This window comes from Rhinatrema bivittatum, chromosome 2, assembly GCF_901001135.1.
Source record: "Rhinatrema bivittatum chromosome 2, aRhiBiv1.1, whole genome shotgun sequence".
Lineage (NCBI taxonomy): Eukaryota > Metazoa > Chordata > Amphibia > Gymnophiona > Rhinatrematidae > Rhinatrema > Rhinatrema bivittatum.
In genome coordinates, this window is record NC_042616.1 from 273,525,917 (window position 1) to 273,550,432 (window position 24,516).

General features: G+C 46.7%; 1 protein-coding gene across 1 annotated transcript in view; it reads left to right on the top strand.

Moving 5' to 3' along the window:
- Window positions 1-24,516, top strand: part of CDK13 (cyclin dependent kinase 13) — a 284,521-nt gene that overhangs the window by 165,006 nt on the left and 94,999 nt on the right. Inside the window, 4 exon segments of the mRNA XM_029589531.1 lie at window positions 7,712-7,813; window positions 7,927-8,004; window positions 8,947-9,063; window positions 23,502-23,633. Of these exon segments, the coding sequence (XP_029445391.1) occupies window positions 7,712-7,813; window positions 7,927-8,004; window positions 8,947-9,063; window positions 23,502-23,633 (429 nt within the window).

The window sequence follows — 24,516 nt, forward strand, 5'->3', positions numbered from 1 at the left end:
ATCCCGCCCAGCTGCCAGTGTACATGGGTTTCACCGATTCAAGGTAAGCCATGTCATTTGTTTACATAAGAGTGTCCCCTTTTGCCAGGTGTCGACGCCTTCCGGTTGGGAATGCTGGTGGTCTCCAGCTACTATCAATCGGTCAGGGGAATCCTGTTTCACTTTTCACTGAGCGTCAGTACACACATCCATAACAGCTTTTGCAAGGAAGATTACTGAGTTGCTATGCTTCCTGTGGGGGTATATATACCCGTGCTGACGTCAGATCCGTCTCCAACTGCTAGCACGAGCATACTATACCCATTCGTTCTGAGTCCATCTGTCTACACTAAGGAAAAGGAGATTATCAGGTAAGTAATCTCAACATTCTGGTGGCCACTGTTGTCTTATACCCAGTGTGGTACTCCATTTCAGATCCAAAGGGATTACATTTCCAATGTAAGTTCTCTTGAGCTGGAACCTACAGTTAAACAGTGTGTATGCTCTCTGGGGAGGGCACTTGCAGGTGAGCAGTATGCCAAATTCAGGATGCACAATGCAAGAGTTCATACTGTTCAAAAGAGCTTTGTTTTGTTCAGCTGTAGTTGCAAGCCCCAGAGCTTACTCTGGAAATGTAACTCCTCCTTTGGTCTGAGGTGTAGTAAACTTACATTTCTTGTGACCAAAGTTATTCTATTGCTGTGCTGTTTGTGATAGAAACAGACATTACCATATGGGTAAAGCTTGCCAAGCTCTCCGGACTGGGTAACTACAGGCATTGGGGATGCACAGCACCAAAGTGCATAATGTTCAGCTGTAGATGACCTTCCTAAAGAACTTATCCTTTGATTTTAAAGCACTTTTCTGCATTAGTGTGGATTTTTCAGGTATTTCAGCGCATTTTTTTTAAATTTAGCATGCTTTTGCTTTTTTTTTCTCTTTTTTAAACTCCTGCTAGATTTGCATTCCATTAACTTACTGCATCCCGTGGGGATCCCTGTTTTTAACACATGCTTTCAGTAAACGCCACACTAAAATTTCTTTTTGATTTTAGTGTGGGATTTATTACATCTGCTCCTTTGTGTCCAAAGAGCACACACTCCCCCCTTCTTTCCCAGCTCTCTCTCTCTCTCCAACCTAGGCTTAACCCCATCCCAGATTTCTCTCCTACCCACTAGGATAATCCTTCAGCTCTCTCTCGCCCACCTCACATTTAAACCCCTCCCTAGCTCACTCTCCATCCCCACCCTCAGCTCTTTCTCCCCCATTTCTTCCACCATCCCAGACTCTTCACCCATCCACTGGCTCTCTAACCCCAGTTTAACACACATCCATCCCCCAGTTCTCTAGCCCTCCTTCCCCCCACCCCCATAAGTGGGCTGTGTTGCTTTAGGATGAGAACCAGTCAAACCCTAAAAACTGGGCAATCTATCCTCCTGGCTAGCCACTTTCCTGTTCTCATGGGAAGCACTTCAAGGTGCTCCTCCTAGCTGCTCTTCTTCCTGTGCTTGCTAGTTCAGCAGCACCATCTCCTGAGTTCACTTGCAGGCTCGTGAAGCCAGCTTTTTGTCTTGCAGCACTCAAGTGAGCCTGCTGTTTGTGCAGATTCAGCTGACTGCTGCACCGTGTGGTACCTCTTCTGGCAGGTTCATCGAGCAAGCCCTTCAAATGGACATGCTCACATGTGCCTGCATTCTTCATGGGACTGCTTCAGTGGCTCTTCTAACGGGCTCCTGAAACCTGACTTTTTCTGCATCACCAAGACTCTTTGTGGGGAGAGGTAAAATCTGCACTGGGGGAATTCTGAATTATGCAGTTTCACAGAAATTCCCCAGGAGTAAAATGTCAGCAGTTGAAATAAATTCTATTATCTGTAGCTCCTCTTGGGCTCCGCTGGTGGCCAAATGAAAATCTCTGAAATCCAGAATCCCTAATCATAAGGCAGCTGACCACATTCCTAAACATTTTCTCTCCATCTCCTCCAGCATTCTACCCCTTCCCTAGTTGATCCCCAAATTGTTTCTTAAAACACTTTCCCCAGCTTGGCCCTTCAAACATACTCTTCCCCAGCTCATTCCCTCTTCACATCCCTCCCCTAGCTTGTCTCCTCCCCCTCAGTCCTTTGCTCCCCTCCCCCAAATCATCCCCCAGTCTTACATTAGCCCCATCCCTCCAGTCTCTCTCACTTTTCCAGATAGCCTCCATCAGTGACCAGGCACAGCCCTCTTCCTGCACCACACTTCTCTGAATGAGGCGTAGTGCCTGAACTCCCTTGTGAGACTAGCAGGAGAGTTCAGGCACCAGCAGTGCAGGAAGAAGATGGCAGCAGTTCCTCCTTTCGTGAACAGCCCACTCTGGTGCTTTCTTTTGCTGATGCACAGATCAAATTCTCCCGTAGGTAAATTTTTCACAGAGGGAAAGGAGATTTCTATAGAAATTCTATGTTGCACAGAATTCCTCTAGGAGTAAATTGTTTAAGTTTAGATATTGCTCACAGGATGAATATTTACAGAATTGGTTGGATGACATGCAGTCTTGGCCTAATAGAAAAACTTTTCATTTGAAAACAGATTCCCTTGTGTCTGAGTACTCTAGTCTTCTCTACCCACTTTACAAGGAGAGGGGCTTAGCACCCAGAAATTTTGTAAATGTTTGCTTTAAGTACTGGTCCCTCACCAGAGGGACCAGCACTTGGTTGGATGGTTTTCTCAAAGCACAAACAGAATATAGTTACACGTGTGTGGTGTCATCTGGCACACATCTTCCAGAGAACTCTGAGAAAGCTTTAACAGGCATGTATGGGATTTTTATTAGTATATTTTTATACTGTATGATTAGCTAATGCTCTAAAAGTTTACAAAGCAATATGCATAAATAGCAAAAGAAAATACAGTAGTATAAAGATAAAATACGAATTACATAAAATACCTAAAAAGGCAGACTGTGACAATTAAAACTACTGCTTACTCATCAAAATGTGCAATATAGCAACAAATTGATCAAGGCTGTATAGGAAACATCCATTCTTACTTGGCGCTGTTATATGGCAAACTATTTCAAAGATTAGGAGCCACCATGGAGAGAGCCCAATTAGAGTAGCATTTAAGCTACATTTTCTGATCCACAGCTGAAGACAGTAGGACAGTCCTGAGAAGAGCTTAAAATAGGTCATAGGGTGTACCAGACTAACATTTCCCAAAAAGTTTTCTTTAGCAATTTAAATTTGGCCATCTTTGCAGTAGGAAACAGCATAGGAATGAGTGTTCTCTCCTTGATTTTCTCAGAACCAAATGTGCTGCTACATTCTGCAACAACTGTAGCCTGGTTATAGATTTCTTTTGGCAGGCTTACAAATAGAATGTTATGAGAGTCTAAACTAGAGATAAATATTTGTAATGACTACTGGTCTAAAAATGGGCAAAGTTGATGCTTGCTTTTAAGCTTTTTATATGACCAGTCCAACACATCCATTTTGAATCTAAAAACGCTCTCAAACTTTTCTCTTTGGAGGACGAGGAAATAACATAATTCTCTATAACTGGACAGATTGACATTGAGTATAGCATTTCCCTTTTCTGCTGATGGAGCATCACAGGGGATCTCACAGGCTACCACCTCTTCAGTCCATTTTTATCCATAAAACAGCCATATTCTGCACAATTCACACAGAGGGAATACTTTTGCAGTAGATCTCCTCAGTCAGCTTCTTTTCTTCTACTCTGACCCCAGAAACATCCTTAAACTTTTTCAGCATTTTCAAAGTTTTTTGGTGCTTTTTCAACATGGCTGCTTGACTCCAGGTTATTCTTCCTTGGTGAGACCTCCTTGGTGGTCTCAATCAGTCCCCTTTTCCTATTTTAAAATAACTTAATTTTGCATCTGTTTTTCTTACAGCATTCAGAAACATTCAGCTTCAGTTGTGGCCCCTGCTGCAACCATAAGCTAGCTATCATGGTGTGCATGTGCTGCTTGGGGCTACAGCACAGTCCCTGGTTTGTGGCATCTGCTCAAAGAAGCATCAAGCTCCAGAGACTGAAGCTCTGTCATGCCAAAGGCCAGGTCTATTAAGTTAAGCACTAAAGGCATTGGTTCCAAAAGACCTGGGAGCTGCACTTGACTGTAGGTTTACCACCGAGGGAGCTTCACTCGTCCTTAAAACCAGATTAAAGTCACAGGCCCAGAAATAGGGAACTCTTCTTCTTGATGCATGAGAAAAGTTCCTTGAAGTTGAGCTTGAGTTCAAGCAAAGGCATCAGAGAATTAGCATTGATTTTTGATGTGTGGATCTGGAAGTGGGAAATTGCATCTTTGGCAATTTTACCCCTCAAGTGGCTGTGCTGAGAGGTGAGCTTAGCCTCCCAAATTGAATCTCAACCATGTTAGTCTCCAGGGGTTCAGACCTCTGCCATTGGTATTTCCCCATCCCTTATTTCCTGAAGAGAATATCTGTGCACCTTTTAGTTTTGTTGGCAATCTTTAAGAGGAAATTGTACAGAAGGATCCTTGGGCCCTCAGTTAATACCTCAGGCCAAAATGTCAGCATAGAGTGCCTCAGCACTGAGACTTCACCTATGGCACGGAACATTTGATCACTGAGATAAACATCTCAGCATGGAGGCTACATCAATGCAGTCTGTGGTGAGTTGAAGCCAATACAGTATCTGAGAGGGAAGCTTCTCCAGATATCCAGCATTATTTGGCACTGAGGCTCAAGAGGTCATCAGGGATGCCTGCTGAAGCTCTACCTCAAGGGTGAATGACAAGTCAAGACTTCAGCTTCATCTCTAATCTGAGTTTAAAAAATGATAGGAACCTATCTACAGCTCTGCAGAATCCTATTCTGAAGAAGACAATTTTCCTGATCTCCCCTCATATCCCAGCCTTCCACAGGTGAGGGGTAGATCTCCCCCCTGAAGACCTTTGCTTCCCAATTTTGGTCATAATTATTTTTATTTATTTAGATTTTTATATTCTGCTTTTTGGCACTTAAAAGTATATATCAAAGTGGATTACTTTCAGGTACTATAGATATTTCCCTATCCCCACAGGGCTTACAATCCAATTTTATACCTGTTAGAGGTCAAGAGTGGGCCAAGGCACTATTCTAGGCTACCTCAAATACTTTGATGCGCCAAAGAGTTGGTGGCAGTGCCCATCACTGGAAAAAGTGGGATTTGAACCCCTGCTTCCCTGGTTTGCAGCCAGTTCCTGTAATCACTAAGTAGTTACTCCACCCCTTCAGCAAGTAATGAGTGCAGGAGACCACACTTTCCTATAAGACAGAAGGTGGACAGCAGATATTTGGAGGGATTTGACAGTCCAGTTGCCTCATTGTATGGAATTGAATCTGCCTTGAAAAAAGGCCACAGTCAGACTTATTCTTCATTCCCTCTGGGGTGAGTCCCAAACCTTGAACCTGTATGCAAAGAATTATATGCTTGGCTACTACATAGTGTTTTATGAGATCTACAGGGTTGTAAATATCTACTTGCCTGGGCAAATTATTTTATTTATTTAAAATTTTTTCTATACCGTCGTTTAGTAGTGCACCATCACAACGGTTTACACTTAGGCACGAAATAGGTTTGATAGTTTTCTAAGTTATCCAAGCGGTGCCAATATTTTACAGTTACATTGTTCAATAATATACTCTAATTGAAAAGTGGATTGGAAATGCTATATCCGATTGCCGTTCTAATCGTATATGTGCATACTGTTTATAAATTAATATTTAAATGTGAGTAAAATAACAAAAAAAATAAAAAGACAAATAATCTGCTTTTATAGGTGACTTTCAGCTGAATGTATTTGTTTCTTCTGCGACCTTACTGTGGAATGCTTTTTTGAAGAGCCAAGTTTTTAAGCTTTTTTTGAAGAGTTTTAAATCTTTCATTAGTCTTAGCTCAAGTGGGTAATGTGTTCCATAATAATGGTCCTGCCAATGATAGTGCTCTCTCTCTAACCTGGGTCAACTTTGCTGTTTTGACTGAGGGTATGATTAGCAGTGCTTTATTGGCAGACCTGAGATTCCTTTGAGGGACATGTAATCGAAGTGCGGTGTTTAGCCAGTTGGCATTTTCGTCATTTATTAGTTTATGAATTGTGCATAGTGTTTTGAATTGCACTCTTTGTTCTATTGGGAGCCAGTGTAAGTCGGCCAGTGTTTGGGTGATATGATCTCTTCTGCCTTTCCCAGTAAGTATTCTGGCAGCTACAAGTAGGTGGAGCATCTGGCAGCTGCAAGTAGGTGGAGCATCTTCACCCTGACAGCAGAAGCATCTCTGGTCCCAATCAGGGCCCATGAGGAGGAAGTGGTGATTTAGGGAGTAGCAGGCAGTGGTTTTACTCTGCCTTTGGGCAGGAGGTGGCATTTTCAGCCCTCATCAGTACCTAGGAGGAGAATAAGACAACTGAGGGAATGTGGAAGGAGGAGAAGCAGAGCATGAGTGAAGCTGATAGAATGACTGGAAGAGAAGTAAGAGGACTGTGCCTGGAAGGGGGTAAGAGTTGGTCTTTGGCTCCCATCCAGGCCTGAGAGAAGTGAAATAGTTGAAGGCATTGTGAGAGTGAAGAGGGAAAGGAGTTGAGAATGAGAAGATTGTGGGGAATTGGAGGAGAAAGGATTATACCTGGCTAGGATGTGGTGAGGGGAGGTGGGATGGAAGAGTGTGTACTCGCCAGGGAAAAAATACTTACCACTTCTCCCAACACAAATCATTGTGGGTGGGGTGTTGGGAGAAGAGGGGTCAGGAAGCAGGTGTACATGGCAAGTGAATTTTGTCCCTGGTGAGTGCATCCTGGAGAAATTTTAGAATCCTTTCAGATCTCCATGCTCAAATACATGTTTAGCATTTTGGAAGGAGCACAGAAACTTTTTCCTTCCAGAGAAGCGAGAATTTGTTCACCTTTTGGACACTGGTGAGATATATGGGAAGCATCTGGTCCATTTGACTTGCAATATTTTTGAGATGGCATCGAGAGCCACTGCCATGGCTATTGGCAGCTGCAGGCCTAAGGGAATATATGCAGGAAGGCTTGTAGAGGTGCAGTTGAAAGAACCTTTTAGGTACAAAGTTAAGGAAGAGGGTCTCCATCTAATGAAAGACCACTATTCTGCATGTCAGAAATGTGCACGCTCTGATCCACTCTCCCTCCACTAGCAGTTATCTGGATGGACCTTGGAGGAGTTTGTTCAAGAGACATTTTCCTCAGTCTTCTCACCGTTGCTAGCAGGAGAGTTTAAGGCCTTGCCCATGCGGTTGCAGAAGCTCAAAATCCCACAAAGCTATACTATAGGACTGAGGTAGCTTTGCGAGGTGACAAATGTGTAAGCAAACCATTCATGCCCAGAAAATTCCTTTCCAAAATTCTTTGAGAGATGATCTTTGTCAGTTCTGTCGGGTGACGACATACATGTGAGACTGTTTGTTTATCCTGCTCTCCTTGGAGAATACTGGTTACAAGTAAGCAATTTTTGCTTTAATGCTAAGTAAAGCAATACATGTCTAATTCTGAAAACCAGTTTGCCACATTGATAGCTCTACTGTTTTAGTAGTTTTGATTTTTACATCTTCCACTTTGGTGAAAGATTCATTGAAGAATTTGGCATACATTTGGTAAAAGGATACAAAGCATTTTGTTGATAACTGGAGAAACATTCCTGATGTTTAACAAAAAAAAAAATACATATGTATTTTTATAAAGCTTAATTTTAAATGTTTCTCCCTTGCAGTCGTCCATATACCAACAAAGTTATTACACTGTGGTACCGGCCTCCTGAACTACTACTTGGGGAAGAACGCTACACACCAGCAATTGATGTCTGGAGTTGTGGGTAAGGACAGTTTTTTAGAATAAACAGGGTAAGAGGGAGTAGTTGGAGCATAAATAGTACTTTGTATATTGTCCAGAGACATTGCTGAAATATAAAATTGTGATCTCTTACAGATGTATCCTTGGTGAGCTTTTCACTAAGAAGCCAATCTTTCAAGCAAATCAAGAACTTGCTCAGCTTGAATTAATAAGGTGATTCTTTTTTTAAAAACAAATTTGTAGCATTCAGTATCAGGGTTTTGAGTGTTTTTCCACTGAATTTCCATGGAATGAATCTACCCTGTGGAGCTGGATTTCCAGGACTGTTCTGTTTATGGCTATCTAAAGGAATTTACTTGGGAACTTTGAGGTAAAAGTGAAGTGCTCCATGAACCTCTGGGGCAGCTAGGCTGCAGCAGTATTTTAACAAGGTATAACTATGATATTCAAAGACCCCCTCAGAGGATGCACAATGTTGTGATTTTTGTCTGTCAAAATAAACTATGAGCACAAAGTTTTATTAAATATTTTTACTGCATTATACTGGTTATTGCACTATATAGCACTGCAGAAAGTTTTCTGTTCATGTCTGCGTGAAGTAAAGAAATATATATATTTTTTAAACAGGTTACAAAATGTCAGTCCACAAATGTGCTTTTCTGCTAGTACACACCAATGTTTGTTACTTATCAAGGAAACAGTGTGATTTGTCATCTAGAATTCTAACTACACCTGGTCAAAGTCAAAGAAAAGCAATAAAATATTAGAGTTGACCTTGAAAACAAGAGGCAGTATATCCGTTTGAAGATATAAAAGCTCTGAGAAACATGTTGTAGTACAGCATTGTAGTTTTGCTTCCTGTTGGGCTCTGGGGGTACTGAATTTACATCTTTTCACTGGGAGAATGGTGCACACTGGGAACATTTTAATGGTCAGTCGGTGTTTGTACTCTTCCTCCCATTTAATAACATGTTGCAGGAAACCTGACTTGGAACATCAGTGTGTTCTGGATTGTAAAAGGCTGCTGTTGTCATGATATAGTTAGAAATAAGCCTTTAACAGCATAATTGTGAGCCTTTATACAAAAAATTCTAATGTGCTACAATTTGCACTCCTATATATATACTTGTTTAATTATTCTTCTGTCTTTTTCAGCCGTATATGTGGGAGTCCTTGTCCTGCTGTATGGCCAGACGTAATAAAGCTATCATATTTCAACACCATGAAACCAAAGAAGCAGTATCGTCGGAAACTCAGAGAAGAGTTCGCTTTGTAAGAAGACATTTTTGTACTTTGTTCACTGCATATCTGATCATGCAAGTTCCTCTTTTGCAGTGACATAGCAGGGGATTCCTCCTCCAACATGTGCAGCCCGTTCTCCCCCCCCCTCTCCGGTCTACAACAGTCTCACTTCATCAACCCCCCTGTGCCCAAAATTCAAAAGACACATGGAACCCATATGGCATTAGGCCTGTTGTAACATATTATGGGTGTGAGCTTGGCCCTCTGAAAGCCAGAAGTAAAAACATTCCAATAGATTAATCCTCCCATACCAAAAACAGCACTAAATGTCAGCACAAACTACAACCTTACCTCAAAAAGGCAACACTGCAAATATTACATCAGGCTGTAAAACACCAATATGCATCCTATCTAGAAAACAAAAGAAGCCAGGCTGCCTAAAATACCTGTAAAATAAAAAAAAAATAAAAATACATATCTAATAATATTGGATGAAAGCTTTTAAAACTTCATAAGTCCCTTCAGATGTCAGATATGGGACATTCATATCTAAAGACAGGTCCTATATTGTCTCAGTAACTCATACATAGGTCCAATAAAAGCCAAGAATACAGTTTAACCCAAGAGACAAATCTGCCATTTTAACACAACACTAACTCCCAGGACTCAACAGCAACAACTCTACCCAGAAAAGAGCAGCATTGGAAATATTACATCAAGTCCTAGAAGACCAATATACCTCCTATTGAAAAAAGAGCAAGATGGACTGCTATAGATACCTAGAAACTATAAATTAGCAGAATTCTCACCTTGATCGTACAGGACTGAGAGAGACCCTTACCAAAGGCAAACTAAGAGACCAACAAATTAAGAAATATAAAACAATTTTAAAATTAAAACCATACTAAGAATTTCTTGGCATCCAGTCAGATTAATCCAGAACAAGTGGGTTATGCAGCTCTACCAGCAAATGGAGATGGAGCAAGCTGATGTCACAGTATATGTATCCCTGCAGTGACAGCCCGCCAGTATTCTCAGTCTCCAGCAGATGGTGGACGTGCTTCTCCCCACTGGGGATTGCTTATTTTTAAAGAAAAGGAGAATTCAGGAGATGTATTCGCCTGCCTTCCTGTGGTGATACCAAATGGTCCCTCCCACAGTTGAGAATTCCTGAGGTGATTTCAGTGGTCCCTCGGACGAGTGGCTTGGTTCGTTGGCTGATTTTACAGCTGGAGTGGACTTAGCTGCTTGTGCAGCTGAAAGGCAGCGGATACAGGAAGCCGAGCAATGGTGGTGACGGCACATGCCCTCTCCCCCACAGCCAGAGACTGACTCTGTGCTCAGCCAGGTAAGGCTGAGCTCTGGTAAGTTTAAAAAAATATATATATATCTACAGAGACTTAAAGTAACTTGGAAGGGCGTCCTCCTCCCCCAGTCTCCGTGCTTGGTGAGCTGTTCCGAAGTTTGTCCAGCTCTGAGAGGTCGAGGGATGTGGGCAGCCTGGCGGGTTGAGCAGCCTCTTTAGGCTAGGTCCCACTCCAAGCTTTTCGCTGCATGCAGCGTGGTAGGCCGCAATGGCTTTTCGCATGCTTAAGGCTGCCCTCTACAGGATTGTCAGTCCGGTGTGTGTCTAGCTGTGCATCCAGTCTGTACACTCTGTTTTTGGGCGCACATTCGGGTCTTGTAGTCTGTGCGCCCATGTCAGCGCCGTTTCCCTCTTCGCTCAAGTAGTACTCTGCGCTTAAGTTTTTGGCTGCCTAGGCAGGTGTCTAGGTTTGCATGCCTAAGTGTTGGACAAATAATTTTTTGAGCACCTGAGTTGAGTGTGTAAAACAAAAAAAAATAAAAAGGGCAGCTAGACCCATGCCTCTGGCTGCCATTCAGCGCACTGTCAGCCATAATGGAGCCTGTACCTAAGAAACTTAAGGGTCTTTCTCTTTACGCTGCTTGACATATTCAGGCATCTCAACCAGGAGTGCCCGCTGATTTGTACCAGCACTGTTTGGAGGCTCAGGGGGAATTGTCTTCCTTTGATTTCATTAAGCCTGGTTCTTCCCAGCCGGTTGTGTGTCTGGGTAAAGACAACTCAAGAGGGGCACCTGAATTTAGAACTTCCCTAACTGGTTCCTCAGCAGGGGAAGGTAGCTCAGTAAGTACTCATCAGGCTCCTCCTGGTCTGGATTCCTCTTTTTCGTGGGTAGAATTTTTCCAGGGGTTGCAATCCTTTCTACTTGCACAGTCCTCAGCCCTGTCCAATGTTTCTCGAGCAGAGGTGCAGGTAGGAACCTTGCCTGGACCTTCTGTTAAGTGCAGGAGTACTCCTAGAGAGGCAGCGGAACCTTTGGATAGAGATCGGGATGGCACGGATGATAACACCAGTCCTGCCTCTCTTGAGGATGGTGAAATTCCTCCCCCCTGGGTTAGAACCGAATAGAACTTACTGTTCTTTCATAGACATGAACTATCAGCTCTGATTTAGCCAGACCTCGTCAATGCTTGGAGTTCCTGGGACAGATTCAGTGTCTGGGCCAAAAAGAAATCCCATTTTGGTTTCCTTGTGTAAAGCCTCATGTTTATTCCCCATTATAGAGGCCATTCAAGATTTGATTGATCGTGAGTGGGATGCCCCAGAGGCTAATTTCAATGGGGGTCTGATTTTGGAAAGCCTGTACCGTCTGGATCCAGTGGTGAGAGAGCGCTTGTTTTCCAAAGGTAGATGCACTTGTGTGTGCAGTCTCCAAATGCACCACTATTCCTGTGGAAGGAGGTGCAGCTTTGAAAGATGCTCATGATAAAAAAAATATTGACTATACTTAAGCATTTGAAGCTGTGGCAATGATCTTGTAGATCACGTCTTGTTGTTCCTTGGTGGCTCGCTCTTGTTTGCTTCTCTCCCCGGAGGTCAATGACTCTGGGGTAAATTCCAGGGCAGTTATAGAACCAGCTGCTGCCACCTTGGTAGATGCGGGCTATGATTTGGTATACATTCAGCCAGAGGAATTGGCATTGATAGGGGCCAGATGTCAATTATGGTTGTGAAATTGGTCCACTGATGTGACCTCAAAGGCTATTCTCATCAAGTTGCCCTTTCACAGCTCGCTTTTGTTTAGCAGTGAGTTGGAGAAACTGGCCAGTAAGTGGGGCAAATCTCTGGTTCCTCGTTTTCTTGAAGAGATAAGCAGGTGCAGTGCTCCCTTAACATGAGGTCATGCTAGAGGATCCAAGCAATTTCTGCCTTTCAGAGGAGCGGCTTTCAGAGGGTTCGACCCTTCAGTAGGTCTCAGTTCTGTCATCCCTTACAACCCAGAAGAGGCATTGGCTCGGGTAGTGGAACCTGCCAAACCTTCCAATGAAGCTTTGCCAACCCACCCCCGGGAACAGGAGATGGGGGGCGAGGGGGCTCTCCCTCAGTTCTGGGTCGAAATCACATCGGATTAGTGGATCCTGGAGGTGATACAAGAAAGATATGAAATAGTTTCGTGGTGTTAGGAACATGTTCATGGAGTCTACCTGCCACTCCCCACAGAAGAGAAGGGTACATTGGCAAGGCTCCTCAGTCTGTGAAGGCTATGGTCCCAGTGCCCACATCTCAGGAAAATGTTTTGTGCCAAAGAAGGAGGGCTCCTTTCGTTTCATCCTGGTCCTCAAAGGCGTCAACCTTCATCTGTGACTGAAGCATTTTCGCATGTAGACCTTGTGCTGGGTGATAATGGCCATGTAATCAGGGGAATTTCTGACATCTCTGGATCTGTCTGAGGCATATCTTCACGTTCCCATCCGACTAGAACATCAATGCTTCCTGCGGTTCACAGTTCTGGGCACCACTTTTGGTTTCAGGCACTGTCCTTTGGTCTGGTCACCGCGCCCAGAACCTTTTCCAAGGTAGTGGTGGTAGTTGCGGCAGAATTGAGAAAAGATGGAATCCTAGGACACCTGTATTTGGACGACAAGCTCATTTGTGCAAAGTCGCTGGAAGAGAGCTGACTGGTTACTCGCAAGGTGATTTCCTTGTTGCAGGAGCTCGGCTGGTTGGTGAACCTAGCCAAGAGCAGTCTTCAGCCTACTCAGTCACTGGAATATCTGGGGGTTCAGTTCGACATGAAACAGGCCAAGGTGTTCCTGCCAAAAGCTCGAATTCTGAAGTTGCTAGCTCAACTCGTCTGAACTCTCTGTTCCCAACCATATGGTCTTACCCTGCAGGTCCTTGGCTAGATGGCAGCAACCCTGGAAGTGGTACCGGGAGTGAAGTCACACATGCGTCCTGTTCAGCACTCCGTGCTGTCTTGATGGAACCCGCAATCCCAGGACTATTTGATTCGCCTCCACCTGCTGATGGAGGTCTCCTACCAACTGCAGTGGTGGCTGCAAGCGGATCATCTACGGAAGGGAATACCGACGTCTGATGTGAGTCTCCTGGGATGGGGAGCTGACAGTGCAAGGGCACTGCAGTGTGGAAGAGTCTGGAATATCAATCAGCTGGAAGCCAGGGTGGTCTGGTTGGCATGTTTACAGTTCAACAATAGGCTACAGTTCAGCAACAGGTTGCAGGGTCAATTAGTCTGAATAATAAGTGACAATGCAACAACTGTGGCTTACATCAATCGACAAGGAGGTACCAAGAGCCAACAAGTGTCACCAGGAAATAGATCAACTTATGAAATGGGGAGAGGTGCATCTCCAGATGATCTCAGCCTCACACTTGCAGGCAAAGTCAGTGTAAGAGCAGACTTTCTCAGCAGGGAGTCTGAACCCAGGAGAGTGGGCATTGTCAGTCGATGCATTTCAGCTGATTTGGGATCACTGGGGTCTCCCGTTCTTAGACCTGTTGGCGACTTTACGTGCAATTCTTCAGTCGCAGAAGAGATCAGAAATCATTGGGAATTGATGCCCTAGTGCAGGAGTGGCTGGAAGACAAGTTGCTGTATGCCTTTCCTCCCTGGCCTATGTTGGGCAGATTGATTCGAAGGATCGAACACCACAGATGGATGGTGCTCTTGGTTGTTCCAGACTGGCCTAGGAGACCATGGTATGTAGATCTGCAGAGGCTCCTAGTGGATTCACCTCTTCGATTTTCAGCGCACAGGGACCTGAAAGGCTTACCTGCTGAAACGTGGATATTCTATGGCAGTGATTTCCACCTTCCTAAGAGGTAGAAAGTTCTCCACTTCCTTGGCGTATGTGCGGGTTTGGAGAGTGTTTGAAGCCTGGTGTGATGATCCTTGGTAAAGATTCCACTCATTTTGGATTTTTTCAGGATGGCTTGAATAAAGGCTTGGCTCTCAATTCCTTAAAGGTACAAGTAGCAGCTCTCGCCTGTTTCAGGGGTCAGGCAAATGGTGGATCCTTGTTTACTCATCCTGATGTGGCCCGTTTCCTGAAAGGAGTGAAACATCTTCGTCGTCCTTTGCAGTTTCCGGTACCCATATGGAGCCTTAATTTGGTTTTGGATTTTTTTGGATTTAGACCGCTATGTATTCTGTCCTTGCGATTACTGACCTTGAAAACTGTGTTCCTTGTGACTATTTGTTCTGTGCGTAGGGTTTCTGAATTGCAGGCCTTGTCTTGCCGGGAGCCATTTCTCCAGGTGACTCCAGGGGCAGTACAGCTGCCTTTTTACCAAACGTGATCACTGAGTTTCACTTGAATTAGTCCCTCTCTCTGCTGCCTCTGGACAGACAGAGGGATGTAGAGGAATATTGTCTGCTGCGACCCTTGGATGTCAAGAGACATATTATCAGTTATCTAAAGGTTACTGAGCCTTTGCAGAAGTCGGATTGCCTGTTTGTCCTGCATGGCGGTTTTAGACAGAGCCAGCTTCTTGGGCTACTTTAGCTCGCTGGATTAAGGAGGTAGTCATGGCTGCATACATGGATGCTGGGAAGCAGTTACCTATTCAGGTTAAAGCTCATTCCACTAGGACTCAGGCAGTGTTATGGACAGAAGTCAGATTGTCTCATGTCGACATTTGCCGAGCTGCAACATGGTCCTCCTTACACACATTTTCCAGGTATTATCGTCTGGATATTCAGGCCTGGGAGGATGCGGCCTTTGAGTGCAGTTTTGGCTGGACCGCAGGCTTGGATACATCTCACTTGTTCTGGATTCATCTGACTGGATGCTAAGAAACGAGAAATTACTACTTATCTGATTTCCTTTTCTTTAGTCAGATGAAACAGCTTCCCTCTCTAGGTTGCTAGATGATTGCATATTGTTCCTCCTGTATGCTGACGTTTAACAGGGCTTACTGGTAAGTCTTACATCAGTCCCTAGACTAGTGTGTTTACTTATCTGAGCTCAGTGTTGCCTGTTGGCTGAATATTAACATACAGGCTGATACAGTAAAACTGCGGGAGAGCAGGCGAGTGCCCGCTCTCCCAGCACGCGCACAGGATGCTCTCCTGTACGCGCGATACAGTATCTTAATTTATTTAAATTAGGCCCGGCGGTAAAAAGAGGCGCTAGGGACACTAGCGCGTCCCTAGCGCCTTTTTCATGGAAGCGGCAGCTGTCAGCGGGTTTGACAGCCGACGCTCAATTTTGCCGGCATCGGTTCTCAAGTCCACTGACAGCCATGGGCTCAAACTGGACGCCGGCAAAATTGAGCATCCGGTTTTCGACCCGACAGCCAAAGGTAGGCGCTAATTTCTGAAAGTAAAATGTGCGGCTTGGCTGCACATTTTGCTTTCTGAATCGCGCGGGAATACCTAATAGGGCCATCAGCATGCATTTGCATGTTGCGGGTGCTATTAGCTTTGGGGGGTTGGACGTGCGTTTTGGACACGCTATTACCCCTTACTGAATAAGGGGTAAAGCTAGCGCATCCAAAACGCACGTCCAAATGCCGGCTAATAGTGCGCTCCAGAGCGCACTGTACTGTATCGGCCCGATAGTTATCTGTTTTAAATAAAATATTTTGCTAGTCTATATACAGTTGCTTTTGAAGAGAATACTGGCTGGCTGATGTCACTGCAGGGGTATATATACTGTCATATCTGCTTGCTCTCTCTCTTGTGGTAGAAGTGCATAACCTGCTTGTTCTTGATTCATCTGACTGTCCTAAATAAAAGGAAATTATCAGATAAGTAGTAATTTCTCAATATTTTAAAACTGTGATTACTAGAATATCCAATAATTAAAACCTCATAAAAAAGGGTTACACAATTTCCCAGAATACTAATAAAATATTTCAAAATAGCAAACATATCAAATAACATCCATTAATAAAACTAATATGGATTTTAAAAATCTCCCTCTCTTCATACTTGGGATTTTTCGATGTCCAGCCACTCTGAGATTGTTGTGGATTGGGGGATGGAATGGAGAGCTGTATAAACTGTCCTCACTCACATACACATGCAGGCTCACTCCCCACTCACACCCACACATAGGCTCTCCTCTATACACATGCATTGGCTCTCACCACAAGGCAGTCACCCACCCACCTAAACACATAGTCATACACTGCCACAGTCACCCCAATACCCACTCGCCCAGTCAAGTGCCCACCCACCCACAGTCACGCACACGCAGATCTCGTACACCCACAAACACATATCCAGGCTCTTACCCAGTCATTCATCCACCCACACAGGCGGTCACCCCTTCACACACAGGGTGCCAGAGGGATGGTATCAACTGGTAGCCACTGCATCCTTCTCTCTAGCCGCCAGCAGGATGAGGTCCGCTGGTGGCCATCACCTCTGATATCGCTATTCAGCTGTCATGGGTCAGGCTCCGTGGTAGCCTGTTGAGTTGTAGGGTGGGCAGCAGCACGAGTTGCATTTATTCAAACGTTATCTGCTGCTGTAGCAAGGCTGGCCCCGTGGTAGCAGGCAATGATATTTGGATAACTGCGATTTCCTAGCGTGTAGCCAGATGGACTCAGAACGAATGGGTATAGTATGCTCGTGCTAGCAGTTGGAGACGGATCTGACGTCAGCACGGGTACATATACCCACACAGGAAGCGTAGCAACTCAGTAATTTCAGTCTCCAAAGCAGTTTGGAGAGCCTGCACGCTCGCTGAGCGTGTTTCCAATCTACTTTCTATTCTACTTTCTATATTCTTCTTACTAAATTTCTACAGGAACATCGAGCCCTGCACTCCTGCGGTGATACCCTTGGGGTCCCTCCCCCAGTTGAGTTTCCCGGGGTGATTTCCGCGATCCCCCGGAGGTCTAGGCCTCGGTCGGGTGGCCGAATCGCGGCAGGGACTTAGCCCCCGGGCGAGAAGGGCTCAGGCGTGGCGGAAGAGGCGCCTCGGTCCCGGCGTGGACCTAGAGGCAGCGGGTGCATTTCCTCAAGCGCGGCGGTGAAGGTATTTCCCCTCTCCCCCCGCAGCCGGAGACCGCCCGGGTTCCAACCGGGAAGCGCCGAGGATCAGGTAAGGCGTACATCTCTTACTTTTTGGTCTCCGAGGAACGAGGATCGGCGGCGTTGCCTGCATGTGGCACGCCGTGGAGGTCGCCATTTTGTCTGCCTTGTTCAGGTATTGAGCGCCCATGATAGGCACCTGTCTGATTAAGCACATATTGGATATCCTTGAGCGTATATTGCTGACCGCATACTACTGAGCACATATTGTATATCATTGTGCGTATATTGCTGACCTCAGACTAATGAGCGCATATTGGTTATCATTGAGAGTATATTGCTGCCGCATATTATTGAGCGCCTGTTGTATTAAGCGTATATTGCTGCCGCATATTATTGAGCGCCTGTTGTATTGAGCGCATATTGCTTCCGCATATTATTCAGCGCCTGTTGTATTAAGCGTATATTGCTGCCGCATATTATTGAGCGCCTGTTGTATTGAGCGCATATTGCTGCCGCATATTATTTGAGCGCCTGTTGTATTAAGCGTATATTGCTGCCGCATATTATTGAGCGCCTGTTGTATTGAGCGCATATTGCTGCCGCATATTATTGAGCACATATTATATTAAGCGCATATTCTTCAATGGAACAGAACGCCTCAGCGTCTTCAGCGGCGGCGCCTCCTGATTCCGGCATTAAAGCCCTCGGCCTCTGCTCCGCATGCCAGCTTAGAGCCACGCATAGCGAGGAGCCAGACTCCCTTTGTGCCCAATGTGAGGAGGCAGTGGGAGCCTCGGGCCAGGACCAGTCTCAACCACGGTTTGCTGACAGTTCCCCAGGGGCCACTCCGGATCTAGCGGGCTGTCTCGAACAACCTGGGATCCCGGGGGACTTGGTACCCCGACGACTAGAGACCGCTTCCATTTCCTGGGTGGATCTCTTTAAGGGGATTCATGCCTTTGTACAGATGCAGTCAGCTTCCCGTTCAGGCCCTGCTGCTGCTGCCGCTGCGGTTGTTACTCCAGCTGATCCTGCCCCTGGACCTTCACGCCCTTATCATGGGCACTCACCTCCGAGCAGTCCGGTTCAGGCGGACCCTGATGTCTCGGAGGACGAATCCGAACCCCCGGAGGAGGGGGAACTTCCCTCGGGGATTGAGCCATATCGAACCATGAGGCGGTTCTTTCCCAAGGAAGATCTCTACGACCTGGTATCTCAGTGCCTGGCAGAGTTGGATATTACAGGTCCCAGCACTACGGCGCCCTCTACGCAGAACCCTCTGCTGGAAGGTCTTCAGCCTGCCATTTTCCCTTCTTGCAAGCAGCACAGCAACTGATAGATTTGGAATGGGCTGCATCAGCAGCCTCATTCAAAGGGGGTCGGGCCCTGACGGGCATGTACCCTCTGAAACCGGCAATCAAGGAGATGCTGGCGTGCCCTCAGGTGGACGCCTTGGTCAGCGCTGTGGTCAAGCGCACTACCATTCCAGTTGAAGGGGGGGCGGCCCTCAAGGAGGCTCATGCCGGCGCTTGGACGCCATCCTGAAACAGACCTTTGAGGTGGCAGCTCTATCTTTGCGGATCGCAACCTGCTGCACAGTGGTGACGCGTTCCTGTTTGTCACAGGTCAGGAACAAGGCTCCGGCAACAGACATGGCGTCAGCTCTCTCGTTCCTCACGGATGCTGCATCAGACCTAGTCCGTACAACAGCCAAGGGGGTCTCATCCTCCGTAGCCGCCAGGAGGCAGCTCTGGATACGGAATTGGTCAGCCGATGCTCCTTCGAAGACACGCCTCACCAGAATGCCCTTTAGGGGTTCTTTCCTGTTCGGCAGCGACCTTGATAAACTGGCCAGCACATGGGGCGCCTCTCCAGTACCTCGATTGCCAGAAGATCGGTTCAGAAGGAACCATCGCGCCTTTCCTAGGCCCTCCAGAAGTAGAAGCTCCCAACGCTTCACTCCCTATAGGAGTCGCTACCAGGCACCTCGTCCGCAGGCCAGGAACCAGTCCTTTCGGACCAAGCAGCGCAAGAGGGGAGCCGGCTCGGGTTCAGGTCCCGGCCGCGCCTCACAATGAGAATCAGCCGATCCATCCGGGGGACGAAGCCATAGGGGGCAGGTTAACCCTCTTCTACCCCAGATGGGTCGAGATTACGTCGGACCAGTGGGTCCTCGCCATCATCCAAGAGGGGTATTATCTGGACTTCCATCACCTCCCTCCGGACAGGTTTGTGGAATCTTCGTGTCCAATGCACAAGAAGGCAGCATTGGAAGCTACCCTGGCGAGGCTCCTGTCCTTGAAAGCCATCATCCCAGTACCTGCATGGGAAATGAATTCTGGACACTATTCCATTTATTTCATGGTACCCAAGAAAGAGGGCACTTTCCAGCCTGTACTGGACCTCGTCAGTCAATCGATACTTAAGGGTCCCGAGGTTTCGCATGGAAACTCTACGCTCAGTCAAGACCGCAGTCCAGCCAGGAGAATTCCTCATGGCCTTAGACTTATCAGAAACCTACCTGCATATCCCGATCCATCCGGATCATCAGCGCTACCTACGCTTCAAGGTTCTGGGACGCCATTTCCAATTCCGGGCTCTGCCCTTCGGGTTAGCCACGGCGCAGCGGACCTTCACCAAGGTGGTCGTAGTGGTAGCAGCGGCGCTCAGACGAGAAGGAATCCTTGTCCATCCCTACCTAGACGATTGGCTGATCAGGGCGAAATCACGAGAGGAGAGCCATTGGGCTACCGACGGAGTAATCGCCCTTCTGGTAAGCCTGGGATGGGTAGTCAACCTCAACAAGAGTTGCCTACAGCCTTCCCAATCACTGGAATACCTGGGAGTCCAGTTCGACACCCAGGCAGACAAAGTCAGTCTCAGTACCAAGAGAAGGTTAAAACCTCAGACGCGTCTCCGGTCCTTGATGGGAGCCAGCCGGCCCATAGCTTGGGATTATTTGCAGGTTCTTGGCCTCATGGCATCCACCCTGGAAGTGGTACCCTGGGCAAGGGCCCATATGAGGCCTCTACAACGCTCCCTGCTCTCTCGCTGGAGCCCCCGCTTCCGGAATTATTCCACGCACCTACCTCTGCCAGCCAGAGTGCGGACCCAGTTACGGTGGTGGTTGCAGGCCAACCACACGAGCAGGGGGTCGAAGATGTCCTCCCCCACGTGGATTCTGCTCACCAGAGATGCCAGCCTGAGCGGCTGGGGAGCACACTGCGAAGAACTCACCGCACAAGGGCGGTGGAATAGAGAAGAGTCAAGGTAGAACATCAACCGCCTGGAGGCACGGGCGGTCAGGTTAGCCTGCCTGCAATTGGCTCACAGATTGAAGAACAAAGCAGTCAGGGTGATGTCCGACAACGCCACCATGGTGGCATACATCAACCGTCAGGGCAGAACCAGAAGCCGACAGGTATCTCTAGAGATAGCCCCGCTGATGGCTTGGACAGAAGCGAATCTTCAGGACTTCTCCGCCGTCCACATTGCCGGGAAGGTCAACACCACGGCAGACTTCCTCAGCAGAGAAAGCCTAAATCCGGGGGAATGGCAGCTCTCCCCCACAGCCTTCCAGATGATTGTGGATCACTGGGGGATTCCGGACATGGACTTACTAGCGGACAGGTCCAATGCTCAAGTACCCAGATACTTCAGCCGCAAGCGAGATCTGTTCTCACACGGGATCGACGCCCTGGTTCAGCCATGGTCTCCAGGGACTCTGCTATACGCTTTTCCTCCATGGCCTCTGCTGGGCGCCCTTATCCACAAGATCCAGAAGCACCGGGGCCTAGTTCTTCTAGTGGTACCAGACTGGCCAAGAAGACCCTGGTACGCGGACATGAGAAGACTACTGGCAGGGGAGCCCCTTCCCCTGCCTCCTCTCAGGGACCTGCTTCGTCAAGGTCCCATCCTCCACGAGGATCCGGCTCAATTCTCTCTTACGGTCTGGCCATTGAGAGGGCTAGACTGAAGAAAAGAGGTTACTCGGAGCCCGTGATAGATACTCCTCCGAGCCTGCAAGTTTTCCACATCCCTCACCTACGTAAGGATCTGGAGAATATTTGAAGACTGGTGCAATACTCACGGCACCAATCCACATGCGACCACAATCTCTATTGTTTTGGATTTCCTGCAAGATGGACTTCGGAAGGGTCTCTCCCTCAGCTCCATCAAGGTTCAGGTGGCTGCGCTGTCTTGCTACGGTCCCAGGAGGGATGGCAAGACCATTGCCACACATCCAGATGTTTCTCGCTTCCTGAAAGGAGTCAAGCACATTCGTCCACCACTGAAGTGGCCAGTGCCCCTGTGGAACCTCAACCTAGTTTTGGATTTCCTCGTGGGATCCACTTTCAGACCCCTTCGGGGCCTGTCTCTCCGTTCTCTAACTTTGAAGATGGTGTTTCTGCTGGCAGTGTGTTCCGGACGCCGCATCTCTGAGCTACAAACGCTGTCCTGCCGTGATCCCTTTCTCAGAATCACTCTGGAGGCTATCCATCTTCGCACGGTTCCCTCCTTTCTACCTAAAGTGGTTTCACAATTTCACCTCAACCAAACCATATCCTTGCCTACTAAGGGGGGTTTGAAGAAATCAGAAGAAGGGCGTTTACTACGCCATCTCGACATCGGCAGATTGCTGCCCAGATATCTGGAATTGACACAAGAAGTACGAAAGACGGACCATCTGTTCGTCCTGCACAGCGGAAAGAAACAAGGTGAAGCGGCCTCTCTGCCCACCATCGCCCGCTGGATTAAAGAAGTTATCAGAGCAGCTTACGTAGAGGCCGGGAAGTCGCCGCCTCTACAAGTCAAGGCTCATTCTACCAGAGCCCAAGCAGCATCTTGGGCAGAATCCAGGATGCTGTCGCCTTCAGAAATATGTAAAGCGGCGACATGGTCCTCCCTCCATACCTTTTCTAGGTTCTACCATCTGGATGTCCAGGCCAGGGAGGACACAGCATTTGCGAGGGCAGTCCTACACGGTCCTCAGGCAGCCTCCCACCCAGGCTGGGAGTAAAGCTTTTGTACATCCCATTCGTTCTGAGTCCATCTGGCTACACGCTAGGAAATGTTGAGATTACTTACCTGATAATCTCCTTTTCCTTAGTGTAGACAGATGGACTCAGCATCCCGCCCAGGCTGCCGGTATACATGGGTTTCACCGATTCAAGGTAGGCCATGTCATTTTCTTACATAAGAGCGTCCCCTTGGCCAGGTGTCGACGCCTTCCGGTTGTGAATGCTGGTGGTCTCCAGCTCCTATCAATTGGTCAGGGGAATCCTGTTTCACTAATTCATTGATCGTCAGTACACATACATCCATAACAGCTTTTGCAAGGAAGATTACTGAGTTGCTACGCTTCCTGTGGGGGTATATGTACCCGTGCTGACGTCAGATCCGTCTCCAACTGCTAGCACGAGCATACTATACCCATTCGTTCTGAGTCCATCTGTCTACACTAAGGAAAAGGAGATTATCAGGTAAGTAATCTCAACATTCCTGCTGGTGATATAGCTAAGTGTGTTTATCCCTGCCTGATCCGATGTATAAATTTGGGGTGGCACTTGCCACCCTGTAGCAATGTCTTTGGGCTGGGGATTCACTGAATCCCTCGAAGGCCCTGACTGCATGCCACTGGAATTTGACGATAGATAAGGACACTAAGGCCCAACTAGCCTCTTTGCAGCAGGAGGTGACGTTTGAATAAACGCGACTCTTGCTGCCCACCATACAACTCAGCAGGCCACCACGTAGCCTGTCCCATGATAGCTGAAGAGCCAGATCAGATGCGGTGACCACCAGTGGATCCCATCCCTGGCAGCTAAAGAGAGAATGGTTGCAGTGGCTGCCGATCCGATGTATAAATTCAGGGTGACACTTGCCACCTGCAGTGACATCTATGGGCTGGGGATTCACTGAATCCCTTGAAGGCCCTGACCACATGCCACTGCTTTTCTGTGTAGTTACACTGGACTTTACCAACTGAAATCTTTAATTTCCCTTTGAACTCCTGACAAAGAGCACAGCATGGACACAAAATATATAGAATTAAATTGCTGTCTATCTAATGATTATTAAAATAAAAAGCAACTCTAGTAATTACATCCTGTATCAGTCCCCTATAATGTTTTCTTTGCTCTTTCTGTCCAGTATTCCTACGCATGCACTGGATCTCTTTGATCATATGCTGGCTTTGGACCCTAGCAAGCGCTGTACAGCTGAACAGGCCCTGCTCTGTGAATTTCTACGTGATGTGGATCCTTCTAAAATGCCTCCACCAGAGTGAGTACATATATATTTGTGTATGTTTATTTGGAAAAGTACTTGGACTCAATATAAGATTTTTGTTAAATATAAACAACTGACTTGAACCATTGCTCCGCTCTAAACAGCCGATGAAGGGAATTATGGTAGTGAAATCAGGGACCCAGGAGTTGTAAATATGCAGCATTTGCTGATATATTGGTGTTTTTAACAGAACTGGTCACATCCCTTAGGACACTAATGGGTTTCTCCTGAATGCTTTGGGAAATTCTCAGGATTCAAATTTAATATTGATAAATTCAAGGCACTAGCTTATCCTGACTCAGTTAAAACAAGAAGTTTTAAAGTGGGTGGAGGAATGTTTTTGCTATTTGAGATTGATGATCTCCACTAATTTGGATGCATTATATAAGATGAATATTTTGCCGCTGTTGGATTGCACCAAAACCAAATTTCAGGTTTGGAGGGATCTGCCATTGACTCTACTAAGGCGGGCAATATTTGTAAAATGGCGGTGTTCCCAAAATCTACCAGTCCATCTACAAAAGCAAGATGTCAAATAGTTTTTGTGGGAGGGGTAAGAAACCTCGGGTACCCTTAGCATGGCTGAAAATTGGATGAAGGGAGGAATTGGGGCTTCCACATATGGAAATTTATAATTTGGCCAGTATATTGAGAATTCTGAGAGATCGGTTATACGAGGGATCTTTTTATGTTGATCTGTAAGGAGATGAAGCATTTACTGCATCCCTGGATCTGGAATTTGTTCTGCATGCTCCATTTACTAGGCTCCTAAAGGGATGTTCGCAGACACTTTGAATTGCTCCACTTAAATGGGCTTGACATTAACTATCAAGGAAGTTGAGGGTCTTTGGAGCATTGTTCAGCAATGCTACTGATA